The sequence below is a fragment of the Suncus etruscus genome, chromosome 3 (assembly GCF_024139225.1).
Source record: "Suncus etruscus isolate mSunEtr1 chromosome 3, mSunEtr1.pri.cur, whole genome shotgun sequence".
Taxonomy (NCBI): Eukaryota; Metazoa; Chordata; class Mammalia; order Eulipotyphla; family Soricidae; genus Suncus; species Suncus etruscus.
This window is the reverse complement of record NC_064850.1, coordinates 13,368,559-13,391,058: the sequence shown is the minus strand read 5'-3', so window position 1 is coordinate 13,391,058 and position 22,500 is coordinate 13,368,559. Positions and strand designations below refer to the sequence as shown.

General features: G+C 42.2%; 1 protein-coding gene and 1 pseudogene across 1 annotated transcript in view; one reads left to right on the top strand and one right to left on the bottom strand.

The window, feature by feature from the left end:
- DCAF5 (DDB1 and CUL4 associated factor 5) overlaps positions 1–22,500 on the top strand; it is a 118,091-nt gene that overhangs the window by 24,983 nt on the left and 70,608 nt on the right. The window contains exons 2-5 of the mRNA XM_049770327.1: positions 11,569–11,712; positions 16,479–16,515; positions 17,926–18,065; positions 20,577–20,706. Coding sequence (XP_049626284.1) covers positions 11,569–11,712; positions 16,479–16,515; positions 17,926–18,065; positions 20,577–20,706 — 451 coding nt within the window. The remainder of the gene's footprint in view (positions 1–11,568; positions 11,713–16,478; positions 16,516–17,925; positions 18,066–20,576; positions 20,707–22,500) is intronic.
- On the bottom strand, positions 171–267 carry LOC126004814 (uncharacterized; annotated as a pseudogene).

Genomic DNA, 22,500 nt, shown 5'->3' with positions numbered 1-22,500 from the left:
ATCTGCTCAGAAATAGCTCCTGGCAGGCACGGGGGACCATATGGGACACCGGGATTCGAACCAACCACCTTAGGTTCTGGATCCGCTGCTTGCAAGGCAAGCACCGCTGTGCTATCTCTCTGGGCCCTATATCAGATTATTGATGGTTAAAGGACTGCAGACATTTTTTTTAAAATATGGAATGCTTCACAAATTTGCATGTCATCCTTGTGCAGGGGCCATGCTATATCGTTCCAATTTTAGTATATGTGCTGTCGAAGTGAGCACCAGACAATTTTTATATTAGTATGACAATATTATAAAAATAATCAGCCAGAAATAGTGTTTTTGAATAAGAATTCAACTTGCTTTATTATTGGTGGAATGGAAAATATTATAGCCACTCTGGGGGAAAATGTGTCAGGTCTTAGAAAATTAATTAAATTACCATATAAACTAAGAATCTATTTCTGGGTATATGCCCCAAAGAGTTGAAAGTAGGTATTCAAATACCTTCATAATAGCATTCATAAGAAGCCAGAAGTAGGAGCAAACTTCATATCCATCAGAAGATGAGAGGAAACAAAGTATAGCATATAATACAACAGAATACTCGTGTTTTGTGCTCTACCTGGGGTGCTTGGGGGACCATATTCAGTGTGAGGTATCTAACAGTGTGCAAGATTTACTCCTTAAACAATCTCTTTAGCCCCAAACAATAGAATAGTCAGCTTTTAGAAGGAATAATGTTGGGCTGGAGTAATAGCACAGCAGATAGGGTATGTGCCTTGCACGTGGTTGACTGAAGTTTGATCCCCAGCATCTCCTATGGTCTCCTGAAAACTACTAGGAGTAATTTCTGAGTGCAGTGCCAGGAGTAACCTGACCATGGCTGGGTATGGCCCCAATCCCCACCCCTTCAAAGAAATAAAGTTTAAGGGCCCGGAGAGATAGCACAGCGGCGTTTGCCTTGCAAGCAGCCGATCCAGGACCAAAGGTGGTTGGTTCAAATCCTGGTGTCCCAAATGGTCCCCCGAGCCTGCCAGGAGCTATTTCTGAGCAGACAGCCAGGAGTAACCCCTGAGCACCGATGGATGTGGCCCAAAAACAAAAAACAAACAAACAAAAGAAATAAAGTTTAAGACACATATCAATAATTAGATAGTAAGTGGCTAATATTTTTTGAGTCCATTAATATGAGGTCACTATCCTGCTCATTTATTATATTGCTATGAAATAGTGTTGCTAGAGATAGAATTGTGGTTGTAGTGGTTGTAGTTGTAGTTTAATGGGTACATAATTTTTGCTTAGGAAGATGGGGATGAATAGTGCTGATGGTTGATGAAAATGAGAAAATGTAAATGTACTTAAAGCTCCAAAAATCTTACACTTAATGATTAATGCTTAATATAGACAGATAGCACATGCCAGCAATGTCCTAGGCATCTCCAGGGGGGTAAAAATGAACAAATTGAAAATACTTTTCTTTCCTGTACAAAGTTGTGCAGCATCCTTACTCCCTGGTCTTTGCATTTTGATAGAAAGGATATTTGCAAATTAATTTTGGGTTTCAGACTTAGACCCTTGAATTAGTAGTACATTGTTTTGTGTCTGTGACTCTCCCTTGAAAAAAGGATCTGCATAATCACAAGTGAAGATGTGTATGAATTAACTGTGTTACTTTCAACTTTAGGAAAATAACAGCTTAATTCAATTAAGTGGGCTATGTGGCAAACAAGCTCTCTTAGGAGTAAAAGATTAAAGTTCACAGAGTGGTAATATCACCTACTGAACAGAAGAATAAATATGTTGAGATAAAAGCCAGGCTGAAATCTTTTTCATGTATGTTTACAAGCTGAAAGAAAAACCCTACAGCAATATAAAAGGGTATTTAACAGAGAGATAGTGCAGAGGACATGGTGCTTGTCTTGTACACTGCTGACCAGCATTCAGTCCCATGTGATTCCCCAAGCCCTGCCATGCGCAATCCCTGAGCAAAAAGCAAAGAATAATCCCTGAGCACTGCCAGGCCTGGCCCCAAAACCTAAATAAATAAATGGATGACGAGCAAAGTTCTGGTTCTTAACTATGTGGATGAACCTTATGCTAAATGAATATTATCTACTCATAAAAGATGCCAACATTTGCACTTTGGTGGGAGGGCGGGGTTGGGTCACACCCAGTGGAGCTCAGGGGTTACTCCTGGCTCTGCTCAGGAATTACTTCTGGCAGGTTTGGGGGATCATATGGGATGCGGGGGATTGAACTTGGGCCTGTCCTGGGTTATAGCATGCAAATGCCATACTACTATAGCAGGCAAATGCCATACTACTGTGCTATCACTGTGGCTCCATTTTTTTTTTTTTAATTTGGTTTGGGGCAACACTTGCTGAGCTGACTTCTGGCTCTATGGAAAGGGGACGCTCTTAGTGGGGCTCAGGGGATCATATGCAGTTCCAGGTTGGCTTAATGCATGACAAGTGCTTTTACCCACTGAACTGTCTTTCTGGCCTCCAAATATTTGCACTCTTAAAACCAATATTATACCCATAAAATAATAAAAAATTAATACACATTCTGCTAGTGAATAGACCAGGCACAAAAGGGCAAATATATGATTTACCTAAAGTGGTCACATTAATGGAGGCAAAATGTGAAATATTAGATAATTGAGCCTGGGTCAAGACCTCCAGTTAAAATACACTTAAAATAATTAAACGTAGTAGGAGCTGAGAATATGGCTCACTGGTAGAACAATTAATTGTCTTGATGTATGAGGTCCTGGCTCAGTCCCTAAAAAAATTTCATGTTACATACGTTTTACTTTTAAAAAATTCTGAAATAATATATGCTGGCATGCTCCTTTTGACCCTACTTTCCTTAGCTTGATGTGGCTTACTCAGCTCAGCAACAGGCTTATGTGTTCTAGCTATGGCCTGTCACTGCATCCATACCATTAAAATGTTAGGACTGGGGCCTGGAACAATAGCACAGTGGTAGGGTGTTTGCCCTGAATGAGGACGACCTGGGGCAGACCCAGGTTCGATTCTCGGCATCCCATATGTTCCCTGAGCCTGCAGGAGCAATTTCTGAGTATAGAGCCAGGAGTAACCCCTGAGCGCCACTGGATATGCCCCTTCCAAAAAAAAAAAAAAAAAGTTAGGACCTAACTATAACTGTTGGAGTATCAAAGGTACCAGGATCTTCTAGACACTCACTCATTCCCAGCTTCTAACCAAGGAATACCCTTTTGACAAAACCAGCACTGATCCATGGGGCCGGAGCATGGCGCTAGAGGTAAGGTGTCTGTCTGCCTTGCAAGCACTAGCCTAGGACGGACCGAGGTTCTATTCCCTGGTGTCCCATATGGTCCCCCCAAGCCAGGAGCGATTTCTAAGCGCATAGCCAGGAGTAATCCCTGAGCGTCAGTGAATGTGGCACAAAAACAAAACCAAAAACACTGATCCAGTCTAATCTTCATTCAGGGTAAATGTAACATCTATGACAACAGAAAACAAAAACCCAGGGGATCATTAGTGCCATCAGCCCTCTGTAATTTAGGACAACAATCATAACAATACTCACCAATCCTAAAATGATGTTCAAGCAAAGAATCAATAAACTTGAACAGAACTTGAAAGAAATGATCCAAATAGAAGATACACAACTTAAAAATGCAGTAAGAAGTCTTAGAAGCAATACGGATGAAGCTGAAAAGTGAATCAATACACTTAAAGATACCATAAGCAAATTAAAAATATCACAAATGAAGAAAAGGAAATAGAAAAAAGATAAAGGAAAAATGAAGAGAACCTAAGGGAAATTATTGACAATGTCAAGAGGAACAATTTTAGAATCATAGAAATCCAAGAAAAGAAGAAAGATGAAAGCTTAATTGAAGAGATAATTAGGGAAAATTTTCCTAATCTGATGGGTGAGATGGGCACAGATGTAAGGACCAAAAAGTATCACCCATAGTAAACCCCAAACAAAACGACACCACTACATTTTGTAACCAAAATGGCAAGCAGATTTCTCTAGTGGACTATACAAGTAAGAAAACAATGGAGTAACAAAATTATTTTTAAAATATTTTGTTTCTTTTTGTCTTTTGTTTTTGTTTTTTGGACACACCAAGCAGTGTACTCCTGGCTCTACATACAGAAATCGCTTCTGGCAGGCTCGGGGGGCCATATGAGATGCCGGGATTCGAACCACTGTCCTTCCGCATTCAAGGCAAACGCTCTACCTCCATGCTATCTCTCTGCCCTCCCTTTTTTTCTTTTTGTTTTTTTGAATTTTTAAAATATTTTGAATTAGAATAGCTTGCCTAACAAGAAAAATAAATAAATAAAATAAACAAGAAAAAAATAATGGAGTAACATATACAAAGTATTGAGTAAAAATTTTAAACAAAGAATCTAACCAGCAAGATTGTCACTCAGAATAGAGTGTGACAATTCTTTTTTTTTTTTTTTTTTTTGGTTTTTAGGCCACACCCGGCAGTGCTCAGGGGTTACTCCTGGCTGTCTGCTCAGAAATAGCTCCTGGCAGGCACGGGGGACCATATGGGACACCGGGATTCGAACCAACCACCTTTAAACAGCTGCTTACATTATTTGGAATCTAACCCCACCCTGGCAAGGACACTTAAAGATCACAAAAAGATACAGAGCACAAGCGATCAAACTTTACTTATAGACATGGCTCTTGTTCTTATAGACATACCTTCTTGTTCATGATTTCTCTAAATGTCAATTGATTTGACTCCCCTTTAATATGGCATAGAATAGCAGGATGGATCAGGAAACAAAGGTAACCTTCTGTTGTTTAAAACTCAAAAAATAGCCAAAGTAAGCTAAGGTGGGGAATGATGACGAGACATTGCATTTCCTGACTTTGAATTATACTACCAATCAAAGCTGATTGGTACAGGAATAAAGATAGAACTGCAGACTAATAGAACAGAATTGAGAGTCCTGCATTAAGCCTCCAGATTTATGGGAAGCTAATCTCTGACGATGGTGCTAATAGGAAAATCTCTTAAAATACTGTTTTGAAAACTAGATAGTTATATTAAAAAAAATAAAACCATACATCATACCATTAGCGATATCAGAATTAGACCATAATCCATAAAATAAAATTCATAAATTCATTGAAGTAAAATATTGGAAGAACTCTCCAGGAAATTGAGAAATTGATTGCAGAGGTGTCTTTAGTGAGATGACTACAGTGGCAAAGACAACAAACCAAAATAAAAGGGGACTGTATGAAATTAAAAAGCTTCTGAATATTAAAATATTAATATTAAAAAACCCTCACGCTCTAATAAAAAGACATTTCTAAATGGAAGAGTTATTTTCACACAATAAATTAGATAAAGGATTGATACCCAAAGTTTATAAAGCATTCATAAAACTCAACAAAAAATCCAGTGACCTCACCCACAAACGTGGAGAGGAAATGAATAGACACTTTCTCAAAGAAGAACTATAATGAGGGCCCGGAGAGATAGCACAGTGGTGTTTGCCTTGCAAGCAGCCGATCCAGGACCAAAGGTGGTTGGTTCGAATCCCGGTGTCCCATATGGTCCCCCGTGCCTGCCAGGAGCTATTTCTGAGCAGACAACCAGGAGTAACCCCTGAGCACAGCCGGGTGTGGCCCAAAAACCAAAAAAAAAAAAAAAAGAACTATAATGACCAACAGAAATAGAAAAAGTGCTATTGTCATTCATGGTTAGGAAATGCAAATTACAATAGTGAGATATTATATCAAAAAGTCTGGAAACGCCGGGCGTTATGGCCCGCGCCTGTCGGCCCAGCTACTCGGGAGGCTGAGGCCGGAGGATTGCTTGAGTCCAGGAGTTCTGGGCCACCAGGTTGCCTAAGGAGGGGTGAACCGGTCCAGGTCGGAAACGGAGCAGGTCAAAGCTCTCGTGCTGATCAGTAGTGGGATCGCGCCTGTGAATAGCCACTGCACTCCAGCCTGGGCAACATAGCGAGACCTTGTCTCTAAAAAAAAAAAAAAAGAAGTCTGGAAACACAGGCCGGTGAGGTGGCGCTAGAGGTAAGGTGTCTGCCTTGCAAGCGCTAGCCAAGGAAGGACCGCGGTTCGATCCCCCGGTGTCCCATATGGTCCCCCCAAGCCAGGGGCAATTTCTGAGTGCGTAGCCAGGAGTAACCCCTGAGCATCAAATGGGTGTGGCCTGAAAAACAAAAACAAAAACAAAAGTCTGGAAACAACCAGTGTTGGCATGCTGTATTGAGAAAGGAATCTTCATTCACTGTTGGTGGAAATGTCATCTAGTTCAGTATCTATAAAAAGCAATATGGAGATTTCTTTAAAAAAAAAAGGGGGGGGGTGGAATAAAATTTCCTTATAGCCTAGCAGTGCCACTTCTTGGCATCTATTTCCTAACACAGGAGTCTCAAACTCAATTTACCTGGGGGCCGCAGGAGGCAGGGCCGCATAAGGGATTTCACAAAAAAAAAAAAAAAAGTCCTCAAACGTCATTATTAACAGTTTTAATTATTTCTTCTGAACATGAATAGAACATTGAGTGAAGATCATGAACAGTTCTTCTGAACATGGCATCTTTTGCCTATTCCTTGTTGCTGCCAGAGACTTGACAGTGCTTCTTCTCACAAATCTGAACCACATTTGGCTTTAGAGAGGAAGCAGTTGAGACCCTCAGTATGGCTGGAAGATGATCATCATTAAGTCTAGACCTGTACTTTGACTTATTGAAGTTCAATGTGGAGAGTAACTTTTCACACAAATATGTGCTCCCAAAAAGGCACATGGTGTGCTTGAACATTTGGGAAAGCTCAGGGAAGCTGGGGGCAATTCTCTCAAAAACTGCCCATGCATGTCTGCTTTTCCACTAATCTCCCTGAAGTTGGCTTTGAGATCAGAGTTGCATTGCAGGTCAGTGAGCTCCATTTGAAGCACAGGAGGAGCATCTTGCACATCAAAGGAAAATGGTTCCACAAAAATTTGGAAAGTGGCTCTGTGCTTTTTGAAGTCTGCAAATCTGTGATCAAATTCCTTCTCTAGCTTAAAAATAGCATCAGCATATTTCTCACCACTGAATGGTATGCCTGCATCCACAAGTTCCTTGCATGCTGGGAAATGGCAAAGGTTTGTCTGAGAGAGCTGGGATTTCCATAACAAAAGTTTTGTGGAGAATGCTCTCATGTTGTCATAGGCAGCATTGATAAGCTGCCCCAGGCCTTGTAACATCTTATTTAGTACATTCAGCTTATGTGTGATGTCAACAAGAAAAGCTAAGTCCATGACCCATTTGTGATCACTCAACTCAGAAACAGCATTCCCATCCTTCTCCATGAAGACTTTCACTTTCTCAACTCAAAAAATCTTTTCAGGACATTTCCCCTGCTGAGCCAACGTACCTCGGTGAAATAGAGCACATCTCCATATTCTGACTTCATTTCCTCTAAAAAAGCACGAAACCTCCTGTGCTTTAAGCGCCTGGATCTGATTTGGTTGCTGCATTTCACAACAGACATCACATTGTCACACGGCAGGCATTTACTGCAAAGGGCCTGCTGATGGATAATGCAGTGAAGAGCAATGGCCTTCTCTACACCCTCCTCTGCAAGTTTTTTTTGAACAAGTGCCACCAGTTCATTTTTCCTCTCTGTCATCGATGGCGCTCCATCGGTTATTATTCCAACAAACCTCTTCCATGGCGCTCCATTGGTTATTATTCCAACAAACCTCTTCCATGGCACTCCATTGGTTATTATTCCAACAAACCTCTTCCATGGCAACCTGCATTCTCAATGGCATCACACAGATGCTGAAATATCTCAGCGGTGGTCTGGCCATGCATTGGAATTATTGTGAGCAGCTCCTCTGTCAATTCAAAATTGCAATCAACACCACGGACATAAATTGTGAGCTGCGCAGTGTCTGTTATATCTGTGCCCTCACCAAGAGCAATTGAGTATGCATCAAAACTTTTGGCTTTCTCACACAGTTGATGATCCATGTCACTTGACATGTCAGAAATGTGCTCTGCCACAGTGTTGGCAGAAAGGCTGATTTTGCTAAACTGACCTTTCTTTTCCGGTCAGATAATATGTGCAGCCTGTAACATGCATTTTTTTTTTAACAAACTCTCTTTCTGTGAATGGTTTGCCTGCCTTAGCAATCATCTCACTAACCATGTAACTAGCTTCGACTGATGCAACATTCTCTCTGGTTGCTTTCTTGAAGAAATCTTGTTGCCTCATTAGACATGCTTTAAGACTGGCAACCTGCTTGGCTCTCTTATTTCCTTGATATTTTGTACATTCCTCAGCATGTTTAGTTGAATAATGGCATTTCAAGTTGTATTCCTTGTGCACTGCAACTTTCTCTGAGCAAATAAGACATGTGGGGATGCCCCTGTGCTCAACAAAGAAATACTGCGTCTCCCACTTTTCCTGAAATTGTCTGTGCTCATCATCAATCTTTCTTTTCACTGCAGGCTTTGATGAAGTCATGATGAAGGTATGACAAAATCTAATTCTGTAATAAACTTCTCTCCCTTAGGCCTCCTATAATGCAAGGGACAGCGGGGCAGGAGCAGCGGAAATGACGTTTGCGCTAGGCACAAAGAATTCACAATTATTCGCTTACTGAATATTCCCAATAAAAAATCGCATTAGTAAGAAAAATAATCGCAAAAAGTCGCATTAAACATTTGCATACTCTGAACGGAACTGCTCGGGGTATGCGAATGTTTAATGTGATTTTTTTCTTACTAATGCAATTTTTATTGCAATTATTCGGTAAGCGAATAATCGCAAATACTGTGATATTTGAAGGCCACTGTGATATTTGAAGGCCAGCTGCGGGCCACAAAATGTTGTATGGAGGGCTGCAAATGGCCCGTGGGCCGCGAGTTTGAGACCCCTGCCCTAACACAAATACTTTTATTTAAGAGGATATATACACTCCTCTGTTGATCACCACACTTAGTACAAAAGCCAAGATACAGAAACAACCCAGATGTCCAAATATAGATGAATGGATCAAGAAGTTGTAGAATATAGAGCTAGTATATACCATATTTTCTGCCATATAAGATGACTTTTTAACCCATGAAAAACTTCTTAAAAATTGGGGGTTGAGGGGCCGGGCAGTGGCGCTAGAGGTAAGGTGCCTGCCTTGCCTGCACTAGCCTTGGATGGACCGAGGTTCGATCCCCCGGTGTCCCATATGGTCCCCCTCGCCAGGAGCGACTTCTGAGCGCATAGCCAGGAGTAACCCCTGAGTGTCACTGGGTGTGGCCCCAAAAAGTTGGGGGTCATCTTATATGTCCGTATATGGCATACTGAAACTTACTCCAGCTTCAGAGACGAATGATTTGCCCCCATCTTACCACTGGCATCTCTCTGTTCAGCTTTTATGGGACACAGAGGAGGCACTCTGTTCCCTCTAGTAGTCCTATTAATCTCTGCACCCCAGCCAGCTGCTCTTGGAGGAGCCCTCTCCCTGCTTTCAATGTAGATCACGGTTTTATGTTTACATGTTTGATGACAAATAGCCTTATGTTTATAAGGGACAGTTTTCCAGCTAAGTACGTGCCTGACATAAGCATTTGAATTAAAATTTCCATATTGAAATCAAATCTTATATTTTTTAATTTCCATTTGGTCTGCGTTAAGAGAGGTTGTCTTATACAGTGAATATAGCCCAAAACCTATATTTTAACAGGAAAAGTAGGGGGTTGTCTTATATGTCCAGTCATCTTACACGCCGGAAAATACGGTAGTATATATTGTATATACATATAAAGTATGTATATGTGTGTGTGTGGTGTATAGTATATATAGCTACTATATAGCTCTAAGGAAGAACAAAGTCAAAGATGGGTCTAGCGGGCATCACGCTGAGTGAAATTAGGAAGAATGGGGTAGATGTCACCACAAAGTGAAATCACCAGAGTGTTTGATTTCTTTGGGGGTGGGGTTGGGCCACACCCGGTGGCGCTCAGGGGTTACTCCTGGCTATGCACTCAGAAATCACTCCTGGCTTGGAGGACCATATGGGACCTTGGGGGGGGGGGGGATATAAAACCGCAGTCCATCCTAGGTTAGCGCGGGCAAGGCAGACACCTTACCACTTGCGCCACCGTTCCAGCTTCAGAGTGATTGATTTCTCATGTGTGAAAGAGAGAGAGATACAGCAAGGTAGCAACAAAGGACCAAAGGCAACATAGTGGGAGAACTGATCCACAGAATTAAGTTGGTTTGTGGGTCACTTGAAGGGAAAGGGCATTGGAGTACTTGGTGTGAGGGAGATGAGTGCGTTGATAATGGACATGCTGTTGGAATAATGTGCATGAAAAACCATTATTAAAAGTACTGTGAAATAATAAAAAAATTAATTATCTGCTGAAGATAGTATCCTCTATAACTTTTATAGACAGATATGTAAACATAAACAAGTAGAAATATGCACTCAGGAATCATTCTGTGTGTGTGTGTGTGTGTGTGGTTTTTGGGCCACACCTGGTGACGCTCAGGCGTTACTCCTGACTCTGTGCTCAGAAATCACTCCTGGCTTGGGGGACCATATGGGACGCCAGGGGATTGAACTGCAGTCCATTCTAGGCTGGTGCGAGCAAGGCAGATGCCTTACAGCCTATGCCACTGCTCTGGCCTCCAGGAATCATTCTTTTTTTGTTTGTTTGTTTTTGGGTCATACCCGGCAGTGCTCAGGGGTTACTCCTGACTCTACACTCAGAAATAGCTCCTGGCAGGCTCAGAGGACCATATGGGATGCTGGGATTCAAATCACCATCCTTCTGCATGCAAGGCAAATGCCCTACCTTCATGCTATCTCTCCAGCCTCAGGAATCATTCTTAACGGGCTTGCGGGACCATATGGGATTCCAGTGCTCAAACTTGTGTTGGCTGCATGCAAGGCAAGCACCCTGTTCACTGTACTATCACTCTGGCCCCTAATGTCTGTCTATTCTTATCTCTTCGTTTTTTTTTTTTTTTTTTTTTTTTTTTTTGGTTTTTGGGTCTCACCCGGCAGTGCTCAGGGGTTACTCCTGGCTCCAGGCTCAGAAGTCGCTCCTGGCAAGCATGGGGGACCATATGGGACGCCGGGATTCGAACCGATGACCTTCTGCATGAGAGGCAAACGCCTTACCTCCATGCTATCTCTCCGGCCCCATTATCTCTTCGTTTTTGTTGCTTTATTTTAGGGTTATGCCAAGGGGTTATGCATAGCTTGGTGCTCAGGGGTTACTATTTGCTTAGAAGATTGTCCTTTGCCAGGATCAAACCCAGATCTTTGGCATGTTATCTCCCAGCCTTCATTTACCATTTTGCTTTGTTTCTTTTCAAGATTTAAATCTTAGGGGAAAGTGAGTGGCTGAGAAGCCATGTGTCTACTGATGGTTAAGAAGGCAGGGTATTGGATTCATGTGCTCTGTCAGAATCTTCTGGAGTTGGGGAGATGCTAGCAAAATGCTAGATGCTAGTAAAGGATGGCAAAAGCAGACTAGCAAAACCAAGTGTCAGTTTGAAAACATCTATTTTAACTGTCTTATTTCTTCTCAAGGAGGAGACGATCGCCGAGTTCTGCTATGGCACATGGAACAAGCTATTCATTCCAGAGTCAAGCCTGTACAACTGAAGGGAGAACACCATTCTAACATATTTTGCCTGGCTTTCAACAGTGGCAACACCAAAGTATTCTCTGGAGGTGAGAAGGGCATTTTTCACTTGGAGAAACTAATTTGGCTGGGTTTTTAGATGGTGTACTAAATTATTCAGTTTTCTCCCATTATTAAAATCCTTCTATTCATTTTTTCTCTCCCTTTTCTTCTCCCACTTATCTTTCCTTTTTCCTTCCTTCTTTCCTTCTTTCCTTCTTTCCTTCTTTCCTTCTTTCCTTCTTTCCTTCCTTCCTTCCTTCCTTCCTTCCTTCCTTCCTTCCTTCCTTCCTTCCTTCCTTCCTTCCTTCCTTCCTTCCTTCCTTCCTTCCTTCCTTCCTTCCTCCCTCCCTCCCTCCCTCCCTCCCTCCCTTCCTCCCTCATCCTTTCCTTCCTTCCCTCCGTTTCTTCTTCCCTTCCTTCCCTCCCTCACTCCCTTCCTTCCCTCCGTTTCTTCTTCCCTTCCTTCCCTCCCTCACTCCCTTCCTTCCCTCCTTCCTTCTTTCCTTTTCTCCTTTCGTTCCTCCCGCCCCTCCCCTCCCTCCCTCCCTCCCTCCCTCCCTCCCTCCCTCCCTCCTTCCCTCCCTCCCTTCCTTCCTTCCTTCCTTCCTTCCTTCCTTCCTTCCTTCCTTCCTTCCTTCCTTCCTTCCTTCCTTCCCTTCCTCTTTCCCTCCTTTCCTTCATTTCTCCCTCCCATATTCTATGGCACTCAGAACTTATTCCTGGCTCTAAAATCAGAAATCACTCCTGGCAGGCTCATGGGACCATATGGGATGCCAGGAACCAAACCTGGTTTGTCCACATGTAATGCAACACCTTACTTGCTATGCTATCACTCTGACTTCTATTTGTTTTCCCCTTCCTCTATTCTTTACTTTTCCCCTTCCTTCTCTTCCTCTCCCACCTTCTCCCCTTTCACTCACTTTCTTCTTCTTCTTCTTCTTCTTCTTCTTCTTCTTCTTCTTCTTCTTCTTCTTCTTCTTCTTCTTCTTCTTCTTCTTCTTCTTCTTCCTCTTCTTCCTCCTCCTCCTCCTCCTCCTTCTCCTCTTCCTCTTCTTCTTCTTCATGTGGCATTCTCTTTGCAGGGGGACGGGGGCACGAAAGGTCTCCCAAGCAGTGCTCAGTGGATCTGGGCCTACTTCAGGGTACTGGGTCAATTGAGCTAATATTTCACTGCACAGCCCTTGAGATATGAAACTGTTCAGGACAGGCAGTGCTGGGGGCTTCCCAAAGCCATACTGGTAGTAATGAACAGAGAAGGAGACAGTATCAGGGATCAATCCTGGGTCCTTGCACATGCAAAGAAATTTTCCCTCATCCCTAACTATTACTACTCAGTCTCACTATCTTGTAGAGCTTTTTTTTTTTTTTTTTCTTTTTTATAAATTATATTTTATTTTTGGGCTACACCTAGCATTCTCAAGGGTTATTTCTGGCTCTGCACTCAAATTACTTTTCGCAATGCTTTGGGGACCATACAGGATGGTGGGAATCGAACCTGGACATCTGCATGCAAGGCAAGTCTTGCCTATTTGCTGTACTCTCCAGCCCTGAATTTTGTATTTGTTTTAGTTATAATTAATGTAATGGTTTAACCTGGCAATGCTTACGGGTCATGTGCATTGGGGATTGGACCTAGGGCCTTACCACATGCAAGGATGTGCTTTAGCACTTGAGCTAAATTCCTAATCCTAAAATTTTATATTTTAAAATTGTAGCTCAAATTGATGCCATGACCCATGTATAGCTCCTGTTTATAAAGCATGATGTTCCCCATGTACAGTGGGAATAGTTACGCTCAAGCCAGCTTCTTAGTGAAGATCACACTTCTTTCTAATCACCAAGTTTCTAATTCCTTATTCTTTTCTTTTTTTGTGACTGTGGGAGTTGGGGCTATAAACAGTGGTGATCAGGACCTATTCCTGACTCTTTTTAGTTTAGAAGTGAGTCCTGTCAGTGCTCAGGAGATCACATATGGTAGTAGGGATTTAATCTGGATCAGTTATATTGTAAGATTTTAATTGCTATACTCTCTAGCTCTATACCTGTTGCATATTTCCCTACTAAATACCTGTGCAGTAAAAATATTAGAAAACAACAGATCTAGAAACCAGAGAGATAACACAACGGTAGGGTGTTTGCCTTGCATGCACCCGACCCAGGACTGATAGTGGTTCGAATCTTGGCATTCCAGACGGTCTTCTGAGCCTGCCAGAAGCAATTTCTGAGCTCAGAGTCAGGAGTAACCCATGAGCATTGCCGGCTTGACCCAAAAACCAAAAAGAGAGAGGGAGAGGGAGGGGAGGGGAGGAGAGGAGAGGAGAGAGGGAAAAATCTATTGCATAAAGAAGTATAAATCCTAACTTTGGCCCAGCCCTCTTTTCCTACATAGTCATATTCTGGTTCACTAAGCCACTTGCCACATAGGTGCACTTACATCTTTTGCCTTTGCTATTCCCCAGTGGTCAAAGCCATCTGATCCTTACAGTCTCTTACTCGGCTTCCATTTGTATGAGTTCTGATACTTGGATGTTTAAATGTCTTGACATTTTTGTTTGAATGTCTTCTTCCCCATAAAAAAACATTTACCTTTCTTGCCATTTTCACTCTGTTCATGAAGGAAATGATTTCTCCTTTATATGTTTCCTGCTTCAAGGAAAACATCTTGTCACTGTTAATTGTGAAGTTGATCTGTGTGTTCCTCAAGGACTGGGCAGAATATTATTCTTATATCTCTAGCACCTTGCAACTAAACTTAATACTTAGAAGTAATTGGTGTGGTTTTTATTTGGTTTATACCCAAGACTGAGTTTATAGCCAGGTCTTTAAGATCATTTGGGCTGTATTCTTCTCATTATTTGACTTCCTAATTTAGTGACTTTGGTTGTGCTTTCTGCATAGAGTGGAACTTCCTCCCCTAAGATCCCCCCAACCCCAACCCCAAACTCAGCTGTGCTCAGGAGTTTCTCCCAGTGGCACTTAGGGAACACATCATGCTGAGTAGATAAGCCCTTGGCTCCTGCATGTAAAGCATGTACCCCTCCTACCCTCTGAGTCATCTTCCCCACTCCTAGAGTGGGAATTGTTTTTAACTTCTTGTCTTTTCATGGTAAGGTTTTTGGGTCTTGTCTTTATAAACTACTTGAAGGCAGGACTATGCCTATTATGTAGCCATTTAATTTTATTGGTGGGGTGGTAAGCATACCCTCAGGTACTCAGGTACTTCCTTGCAGTGTGTTCAGGAATCTCTCCGGGCAGTGTTCAGGGAAACCTGAACTGGTGCTGGAGATTGAATCCAGATTTTCTATGTTTAGGACTAATACCCTCCTCTGACCTATCCCTCCCCCTCCACACACAGTGGCAAACTTTCTACTAAGGGCCTGTCCCCTGCTTTTCATTCCTACTGTCATCCTGCATTAATTATTCCCCTAGTGTTTTTCTTTATATCCTGTCTATGAGGGAGATCATGCTGGGTATACTTTTATGATTTCTATTTCATAGATTTATTTTATTTTATTTTTTATTTTATTTTATTTTTTTTTTTGGTTTTTCGGGTCACACCCGTTAGATGCTCAGGGGTTACTCCTGGCTGCGCGCTCAGAAATTGCCCCTGGCTTGGGGGGACCATATGGGACGCCGGGAGATCGAACCGAGGTCCTTTCCTTGGCTAGGCTTACAAGGCAGACACCTTACCTCTAGCGCCACCTCGCCGGCCCTATTTCATAGATTTAAAAGGAGGCATAGAAGAGTTGCGGATTTACTTTTAGATCTCTAGTTGTGCTGAAAACTAGTTTGGTTAAATGACGTGATTTACTTTCCCTTAATGGCCACAGTTGTTTGTTTATTTAAGATATACACTGAATGATTTATTTTGTTTTTCAAGTATAAGATACTTTTTATTTAGGAAGTATGGGAGAGAGAAGAGAGAATACCATGAAGTACAAGAAATGAATCACACATTCTAGGTTGGGATCTGGGCGAGTCCCAAATGGAATGCTAGATAATATATTTTTGAAATATTTTATTATGAAACATTGTATTGTACCTCGTTGCTGTGATGCTTTTTAAAATTCTCTATCATGTTTTGTTGGAGGGCCAGAGAGATAATTCAGAGGATAGAGCTAGCATCTGCCTTGAATGTGACTGACCCCAATTGTGAACCCCAGAATCGCATATGTTTCCCTGACTAGGTAGATAATGGGATTAGGTTGGTAGTGGGAAAGGCTGGAGCGATTGCCTTATATTTGCAGGAACCCTGTTTCAGCCCTGCATATGCAGAGTCTCCTGAGTACCATTGGATGTTACACTGTACCTTCTCCTCCACCCATTCAAAGGCAAAGCCTAAGAATGTCTGGTCTGTGACCTCAGTGAAGTTGTATTCACATGTATCATGCCCTGCTTCATTACCTTACATGCCTACCACCACCACCACGACCCAAAAGAAGAATGACATATCCCCTTTTAAACTATTTATAAAAAAAACTATTTTGGGGGGGCCCGAGTGGTGGTGCAGAGTGGTAAGGTAGATATCTACCTTGTCGGCACAAGCCTAGGACAGACCAAGGCTTGGTCCCCCAGCGTCCCATATGGTCCCCCAAGCCAGGAGCGATTTCTGACCGCAGAGCCAAGAGTAACCCATGAGTCTCACCGGATGTGGCTCCAAAAAAAAATCAATTTTTTCTAATAAGTATTCCTTTGTATTAACACTGAATTTTGTTTGTGTTTTTCCCTGAAGTTTTAAAAAAAAATCAACATGGCTATAACAGGGACTACTTTGAAGGAATTATCAAATGTCTGCTTTTTTCTCTTCTCACAGGAAATGATGAGCAAGTTATCCTACATGATGTTGAAAGGTAAATAGACTCTTGTTATGGGAAGGTGATGAACTATTTTTCACATGGAGAAAGGCGAGTGTCTCTTTAGATGAAAATAGTTTTTAAGAAAATAACAAAACCATTTGTTATTCTGAAAAAGCTTTCTGTAATAGTTGTAAAATAAAAATTGGATTAAAAAAGAGAAAGATTTGGGCCCGGAGAGATAGCACAGCGGCGTTTGCCTTGCAAGCAGCCGATCCAGGACCAAAGGTGGTTGGTTCGAATCCCGGTGTCCCCTATGGTCCCCCGTGCCTGCCAGGAGCTATTTCTGAGCAGACAGCCAGGAGTAACCCCTGAGCACCGCCGGGTGTGGCCCAAAAACCAAATTAAAAAAAAAAAGAGAAAGAGAAAGGTTTGTTGGCAGGAAATTGCAGGTGAAAATTCAGAGGGGGGGGCCCGGAAAGATAGCACAGCGGTGTTTGCCTTGCAAGCAGCCGATCCCAGACCAAAGGTGGTTGGTTTGAATCCCGGTGTCCCATATAGTCCCCTGTGCCTGCCAGGAGCTATTTCTGAGCAGACAGCCAGGAATAACCCCTGAGCACCGCCGGGTGTGGCCCAAAAACCAAAAAAAAAAAAAAAAAGAAAATTCAGAGGGGGTTGAAGGGAAGGGAAAATTATAATAGTTAATAAATAATGAACATAGTTGCTTTGTATTTATGAATCATTTAATTTTCCCAATTTTATGAAAATGAAAATTTAAAGACCAAAACTGAAGCTTATTAGATAATTTAAGGTGAACTTGTGCTAGGACTTAAAGGTCTGCAGCCAGGCCTCACAGTAATGCTCTTTCTATCCTGGTGTACTGCCTGGAGGTGCTGCTTCTCCCTCTGGGAAACAAACCTGACTGCTTTGAAATAGTCTCTTGCTCTTTCAGAAATGCAACACCATTCCCAAACCTATATCTAAGCAAGTATTTTCTGTAGAAAATTAATCTAAGAAGCTTATCTACTGAGCCACGTTTAAATACCCATATTTAAACAAAAAGCAAACACATTGTGAAATATCTAAAATGTCTCCTTGGGTCTGGAGAGATAACTCAGTTAGCTAGAGTGCTTTTTTGCATGTGGGATGACTTAAGTTCAATCCCTGGTGTTGGATGGTCCCCTGAGCCCTGCCAGGAGCAACCCCCAAACCCCTTTGGATATAGACTGAACTCGGCACCCCCAACCTCCCCAACCCATGAAAAACAAAAGTCTCTTTAGTAGTACTTTATCTCACGTGAAAGCTGAATTCCTCCTTTTAAAAATAGGTCTATTTTAATATCCCTTGGGTTTAGCTAGGCCGGCTTTCCCTGGAAATGAAAGAGAACTCCACCCTGGGGAGTGGAGGGCTGGGACTCTGCACAGCTGTGCAAGTGTACTCCTCTATGTTCTCTGCATTTTCTCTCAGCAGTGAGACTTTGGACGTGTTTGCTCATGAAGATGCAGTCTATGGCTTGTCAGTAAGCCCGGTGAACGACAATATTTTTGCCAGCTCCTCAGATGATGGCCGAGTTCTCATATGGGACATCCGAGAGTCTCCCCACGGAGGTAGGGTCACTTGAATTGTATTTAAGAGTTTAAATCAGGCTTGCCACAGGTCTAGTTTATTACCTAAGGTATCTGGGTGAGAATACACAAAGCAAGTGCAAATGCACAATGACATAAATGTCCCTTGGGTTCCCCTTTCTTTCTGAAGAGCCAAAATAAGGTCCTTTTGCCAATCCTTCTGTCAGCTGTGAATCCCCACCAACTCTTGTGCCTGTAGGAAATGCTACAGTGTCTCGGTGTCTAGTGGTTTTAAGAATAAGCCAGTGATGGTGCCTTATCACAGAAGACAACCTGCAAGTGCCTGCTTGGCAGGGTGCTCACATTCACATAATTTCAGTCTTTTTATTTTGCTGAAATCACAAGAAGCCCTGACTCTAATTGCATAGAAGAACATACAATTATGACCAATATTCTCTGTTGAAGAGTGGCTCATTTGGATGCATTTTCCCAGTACAGGTGCTCTGAGTCTGAAGTATACACTGAAGGACTTACTTTTGGATTTCTCTAAAGTTCTTCAGGAAATGCATCTTTTCAGTTCACTTCCTACAGTGAGATCTCTCTAGGTAGTTCTGCCTGCTCTCTCTCAATGAGTCTTTTCTCTGGCTCTATCCTCCGAGCCACTGGGTGCAGCTTTGTCATGATCGTATCTGCGTACAGAGTCACTACCCTGCCGACATTGTCTGGCAGGATCTTTGTTCCATCCCCAGCAACCCATATTTCATTGTTCTCTGTTCTGAACACTTAACATTCTGGGCGGTGCTTATTCGTGAGCCTCAAATTTTAAGTTAATTCTTGAGGTCAGACCAATAAGGTAACTGCAAGTAACAGCTGCGATTGAGTCATTGTGCTTGATAGGCAAAATTCTTCCTTGCTTAAATTGCCTGATGACTGAGATGATTGACAGTGCCACTACATGGAAGCCATAAAGTACTATGTTTGGAAACCATAGACTGGGGGTGATTTCTGTCTTCTCTTATGTGGAAGTAGATCCTCCTGGGTAGGAGTGATTTCTTCCCCACCTGGAGCCAGCTAACGTATTCAAAGGACTGCAGGGTTTCTAGTGAAGGGTTTCTAGGTGAAGTTAAGTAAAGCTGAAGTTAAGCTGATTGGATACAAGAGAAGTTCAAGGATTTCAATGTCTGCTCTTCCTTTTCATTTTGTATTCTAGTACTAGGAGTGACATCACATAATTGCAGACTGAGGTCATTTCCTTTTCAAGTTAGGGTCAATATGTAACAAAAGGAAAAAGTGCAGCATTCTTTTACTCTGCCTTTGTTCTTGCCTTTATTGTATCTATGAAGTTGAACACTTAAAATTTTTTTGTATGTTTAATGAATTTTGAAGTTTCCCTGGCATTTTTTTTTTTTTTTTTTTTTTTTTTTGGTTTTGGTTTTTGGGTCACTCCCGGCAGGTTACTACTGGCTCTATGCTCAGAAATTGTTCCTGGCAGGCTCAGGGGACCATATGGGTTGCTGGGATTCCAACCACCATCCTTCTGCATGTAAGGCAAACGCCTTTACCTCCATGCTATCTCTCCGGCCCCCGTTTTTTTCTCTTTCTAAAAATTAAATTTTATTGATTTACGACAAGTTAATAATACTATGAAATTTTGTGAATACATCTTATCTTTATAAAATGTTTTCAATTAATATATTTGGGGCTAGGGAGATAGCACAGGGATTAGGGGCTCATGGTTTGACCCCCAGAATATATTGCTTCCAGGTACTCTCAGGTATAACACCTTATTATAACTCTCAGGTATAATCTTGAGCACCACTGAGAGGGCCCTGTGCTCATTGGCACTGCAGGGCCTGAGTAGTTCTTTATCTTGGGCCCTTTCATTGAACCATCCATCAGATACACATGGTTCAAAAGAGTGCCCCATGCCAGCTTCTCTGAGCACTGCTTGGAAGAACCCCTCCCCCCAAGAAAAATACCAGTACTCTTGGATTAAGATATAGTAATTCTGGGGCCGGAGAGATAGCATGGAGGTAAGGTGTTTGCCTTGCATGCAGAAGGACGGTGGTTTGAATCCTGGCATCCCATAGGGTCCCCCGAGCCTACCAGGAGCGATTTCTGAGTGTAGAGCCAGGAGTAACCCCTGAGCGCTGCCGGGTGTGACCCAAAAAAATAAAAAACAAAAAGTATACAGTAAATGGTCAAATGGTCATACAGTCTTTTCCTCATAAATGTAGTTTGTTTTATTTAACTTTACAATAGTTAACATTTCTTTATTATCACTAGATTTGAATATATATGTATATATATACTTAAACATGTACATATTACATATTTAGTATTATAAAGATTGTTCACATGTGTGTGTATGATGACATTTTTAGATTTTCTGTGTAGATTATATTCTAGGACTCGGTACCTGGCAATAGGGTAACTTGGAATGACATAAATGTTGGGGTTTCTGCCCCATTGGGTGCTCTTTTCAACATTCTTGCTTATCTGCCATCGGCCCAATGGTGCCTAACATGAACTGCCAAACTTCTCTTTTCACAGAGCCCTTCTGCCTGGCAAATTATCCATCAGCCTTTCACAGTGTCATGTTTAACCCAGTGGAGCCCAGGTTATTGGCCACAGCCAACTCAAAGGAAGGAGTAGGACTCTGGGATATTCGAAAACCTCAGAGGTGAGCCCCCTTTTATTTGTCAGGTATTAAAGCTGTGAAGAGCCCACAAAGATTTTGATAAAACCTGTCTGGCAGTTGTTGGCAATTGGAAGTATCTTAACACATACTAGTGTTTGTGAGGCCAGGAGAGCCTTGTTCCAGAGATGCAGTCGCTAGCAAAAATACAAATGCCTTGCTCAGGAGGTATGATCTGGGTGCTAATGTCAGTTCTAGGCAAATAGATAAAATAGTAAGTAAAAGCCATGTTCACTATTACCTTCTGTCTTAGACTCAGGATTCTCCGTTGCTTGGGTATGAGGTAGGGGAAGATGGGAATCAAACTCCTTTCTCTTCATAGAGTTCCTTTGGGAGGGGGGAGCACTGCTCCCAAGCACTCCTCAGGAGGGCTCAGGGAACCCACTCCCACCTGCAGTTCTCAGTCTAGTTGTTGGTTCAGCACATGAATCAGAGGATATGCTTTTTGGGCCCTGCCGACCTGTCATTACTGACGCCTCTACCTGGTGATATTCGGGCCCTCAAGGGCTGTACCTGGAAATGTGCTGGGAATAAAACCTTCACGGGCAGCATGTTTCCTGACTTCTATACTATCTTCAGGTGTCTGAACCAGGGATTATTTTGTTTTTCTCAGTCATTATGAAACATTAAAGTTATTCAGTAGTTAGGTTTCAGGCATATAATGTTTCAACAACAAGCCCTTCTCCTGTGTCTTCTTTCTCCACCAGTGCCCCTCCACACCCCCATTTGCCTCTTATTCACCAGTCTGCCTGGATGAGAGGCACTTTTTAAAAAGTTTTTGCACTTGGTTTATAATACTGTTATTGATAGGGCTTCATGCATAATACTTTATATCTTTCAGCATTCCTTTTTCCTCCCAGTTGAACTCTTCCCTCTTCCATAGCTGTAGTCTCCTCCCCATCCTATCCTTCAGCTGCCCCACTGTCCACCCAGTGACTTGTTTCCTACTGAAGATAATTCTCATGTTCTTTGTTTCCATTGTCTTTGGGCATTCATTATTCCACCTTTTGAATTCCTCTAATCCTTGAAATTGCATGGAAACTAAACTAAATTACGTGTGTTTTCTTGGGTAGAGTGATTTTTTTCGGTTTCTCAAAAGGACTTGTATTAGAAAAATAGAAGTTAAGATCTATTGCACTGTAGTGTTAGGGACTGAATGTTTGCATCGCTGGAAGAACACACTTAGAATAATTCTAAACTGATGGGCTGAATGATTAATGAGGACATTTCAGCATCACTAAGGAAATTATGTGAGGGGAGCAAGTAGGAGGGGGAGCTCTTTTTATGTTCCTTAAATTCCATGGGGGGAGGGATGACCTTTTATGGCACCTGTATGTTATTCCATTAGTTATGCTTCAGGAATTCATTTTATGACTTGCTGCCTCCTCTAGGAAGAAATAACTTCCTACTTTGTAAAGCAACATTGTAGAAGAGTATCATGGAAAGTACACAAGGTTATGATTTATTCTATGGGTCTCATAAGAAAAAATGAGCACCTGGGCCAGAGAGATAGCATTTGCCGTGCATGCAGAAGGATAGTGGTTTGAATCCCGGCATCCCATATGGTCCCCCAAGCCTGCCAGGAGTAACCCCTGAGCGCTGCCGGGTATGACCCAAAAACAAAAATGGGGGGGGCACTTAAATCTAGAGGATCATCTTTAGTTTCAGCTAATGTTCCCCAAGGGAACTGCCCTCAAGGGACAGTTAGAGTTGTTGGACCTATTGCAGTACATCTGTATAGCCCAGAGGGTGTTGATGGTGTTGAGAGAAGGCTCGGGC